Below are 3,448 nucleotides of genomic sequence, written 5' to 3' on the forward strand. Positions count from 1 at the left end.
GTTATTTAAACTAAGGTTAATAGTGAAACATTTGTTTTTTAACATGAGGATTAGTCAAATATATTGACTAAAATTTAGTGGTTTTAGCGACTTCAATTATGACTTGTTTTTTTTTTTTTTTTTGGTTTATCATGAACACTCATTTCATAATTATATTATTTCTGTCTTTATATTTGTCTGTGACAAAATTTAGTAACGGATTTGTGCATTCCATTACTAAAAAATTGAGATTCGAAGTTTGTTCTAATACCCATACCTTTCACTCCCCGCATACCGATTGCCAAACCCATAATAAAACATTCAACTTCAATTTACACAATCCACCACAATTCAACATCAAACATAGGCAACACATTAAACAACAAAAATCAAATTCAAGTGAAAACATCAAAATATGTAGATGAATAATTGTTCAAATATCAGCAGAAATCATTCAACATCTGAGTTTTAACTCACCGAAATCACTCAAATCAATCTAATTAATTTTATTTTAATTCATGCAACAAAATGACCATAAGTAATGCACCAAATTGATCAGAGTGGCCTATCAACAAAACTTGAATCCAAATCCTAATTCCGATGTGTTGTACATCAGCTGGAGCTGCCTGAGTCATTTTCTTGAATGCAGGTGATACTTCTATTAGAGCACAACTACATTCTGTTCTTATCTTCGTGCACAATTCCTGTATCTTTGCTCAGATTTCCATTGGCGTGTGCAACAACAAGAACTTATTTTAAAAATTTTAAAGAACATATGTAGAATAAGACTGATACTATGAAGAATATCAAATATCCATATATGCTATGGCCGAACCACATAAATCATGTGTTGCTCTGTATGCTAATTCAAGAAAATCTAAAAAAGAAAAGGTTAAAACACCTTCAGATTGCGGATTAATGCTTTGATTCGGTATGCACATTCTCGTATAACTGCACCAATAATTAGGTAGCGGTCCCACGGTTGGCGGTATCTAAACTTACCATGCCTCGACTCCCATTTTTCAAACTTTACCTATAGTTACAGAAACTCACTAAATTTAACCAGTGATCTCTCTTTGTTTTTAAACAGAAACATAGGATTGAAAAGTGGATGAAAAACAGATTGAAAGGTGGATGAAAAAAAGAAGCCAAAAACCAACATAGAAATTGAAATGCAGCCATCTTTTTGCAAACATAGGATCATCATAACTCATAGGCATCACAATATCACAGTATACAACACAAACGAAATCGCTTATTGTGGCAGCATCACATCGTTTCGAAACAAAACAGGTACAAAAACACAAAACTAGAATCGATTACTCCCATTCTCCTAACACAATATCTCATCAGAAAGCAAACTTTTCCAATGTCTTACTCAACTTTCAACGACTTTTCGATGTCAATAACGAACCGATACCTCACATCAGACTTCAGGAGACGCTCCATGGCCGTGTTAATGTAATCTATATTGATCATCTCCACCTCCGGCAGTATATTGTGTTTTGCTGCAAAATCAATCATCTCTTGCGTCTCTTTCAGACCCCCGATTGCACTTCCGGATATTGTCTTCCTCCCTGCAGTCATTCATTTTCGACCATGGTGCCAAAATAAACAAGTGAATATATAAGTCGGTATTATTAGAGTGTTAACAGGAGAAATGAAAACAAATTTTCAATGTTATTGTTTTTCACTACACGATTTGATAAGATATACATCTGAAAAAAATTTATAACTATTCTCTTGAATTTTTTGTTTCTTGTTGGTAAAAGACATTTACTCACCTTGAATCAGAGGGAAGGAGTGCAGTTCAACTGGCTTTTCCGGAGCACCAACCAAGACAAGCTTCCCGTTGGGCTTTAACAAACTTATTAAAGGTACTACGGGATGAGTTGCAGACACGGTATCAATGATACCATCCAATGTCCCGGCTGCAGCCTAAGCACACACGCGAAAATCGCTTAGATAATATATAATAATTCCATCATACTCGAATTCAAGAAACTAATTATCAACTGAAACTGACAAAAAGAGAGAAGAAAAGAAACCTGCATCTGCTCAGGGTCACGGCTAATCAAAAACCCATCAGCACCAAGAACGTCGATAGCTTCCTTCTTTTTATTAATCGACGTACTGATGACTGTCACATGAGTCCCAAAAGCCTTAGCAAACTTCACTGCTAGATGGCCGAGGCCACCAAGACCAACCACGCCGATGTTCATCCCCTGCTTGTCAAGTCCAAAGTACCTTAAAGGGCTGTACGTCGTGATCCCGGCACACAAGAGAGGAGCACCAACATCAAGAGGCAGATTCTCAGGCCAACGAATAACAAAATGCTCATCCGCAACCATGATATCAGAGTAACCTCCATATGTCACCGTCCCGTCAAAGTAAGGCATACTATATGTGAGTATCTGCTTGGCACAATAATTTTCGAGATCGATAGCACACTGATCACATTGGCGGCACGATCCTACCAAGCATCCTACGCCTACTTTGTCTCCAACCTTGAATTTCTCCACTTTTTCACCAACTTCGGTTACTATTCCAACAATTTCATGCCTAGATATCAAGAAAAATATGCACATAAAGTCCCTTGTCTCGATTACCATAATGATGTCACCGCCACATACATCAAATCCTCAGATTAATATTTAAATTTCAGTTGAGGATTAGGCATACTTATACAGCAACAAAGAAGGGTCAAGAAGCTAACACTTGACAAGAACTACAAAAAATGTAATAGGACATCTCATTTTGCACATGAAAAATGAAAAATAGCTTCCAAAACCAAACCCCAAACTAGCTTGAATTCCTCCAAAATCAGAGTACAAGAACAACCCATATTCCATTATACATCAACTAACTCATATCCACAAAATATTTACACCAGAACACACATACACAAACAGATACAGTATAAATCTGCAGACTGAATCCCACCATACACGTTTATGCAAATATCAAGATTCAAGAACCCATGATCCATTATACCTCAAGAACACATATTCACAGAATATTTACACATGAACACACACACACAGACAGTGTAAATCATACCCAGGAACAATAGGATATTGGGTAATCCCCCACTCGTTCTTGACCATATGAAGATCAGAATGGCAAACGCCACAATACAGAACTTTGAACTGCACATCACGCTCCCCGGTAGCTCTACAAAACAACGCATGAAACAAATTAAACAATCCGAAAGAACCCATCTTTCTCATAAGAAAAAGACTTGACCTTTCTTTCATTATTCCCAGGTCTTCAAAATCCGAAACACAAATGAAAACTAAGATCCGTACCTTCTAGAGAAGTTGAAAGGAGCTAAGACCCCCGAAGTGTCATTTGAAGCCCATCCAGCAGCCTTCACTGGGTGCTCTGTTTCCGGTGATTTCGCCATTGGTATGAAAAAAACTCGCAAGAAACAATGACTGGTGAATACCAAAGACAACAGCTGCATGAG

General features: G+C 37.2%; 1 protein-coding gene across 1 annotated transcript; it reads right to left on the reverse strand.

The window, feature by feature from the left end:
* Positions 1-1,142: 1,142 nt before the first annotated feature.
* LOC140879733 (8-hydroxygeraniol dehydrogenase-like) lies at positions 1,143-3,448 on the reverse strand. The gene is made up of 5 exons (XM_073283594.1): positions 3,288-3,448; positions 3,040-3,153; positions 2,028-2,541; positions 1,764-1,917; positions 1,143-1,556 (listed from the first exon to the last, which is right to left on the reverse strand). The coding sequence occupies exons 1-5, from the start codon at positions 3,443-3,445 to the stop codon at positions 1,354-1,356; spliced, it is 1,143 nt and encodes a 380-aa protein (XP_073139695.1). The 5' UTR covers positions 3,446-3,448; the 3' UTR covers positions 1,143-1,353.

Source organism: Henckelia pumila, chromosome 2 (genome assembly GCF_033568475.1).
Source record: "Henckelia pumila isolate YLH828 chromosome 2, ASM3356847v2, whole genome shotgun sequence".
Lineage (NCBI taxonomy): Eukaryota > Viridiplantae > Streptophyta > Magnoliopsida > Lamiales > Gesneriaceae > Henckelia > Henckelia pumila.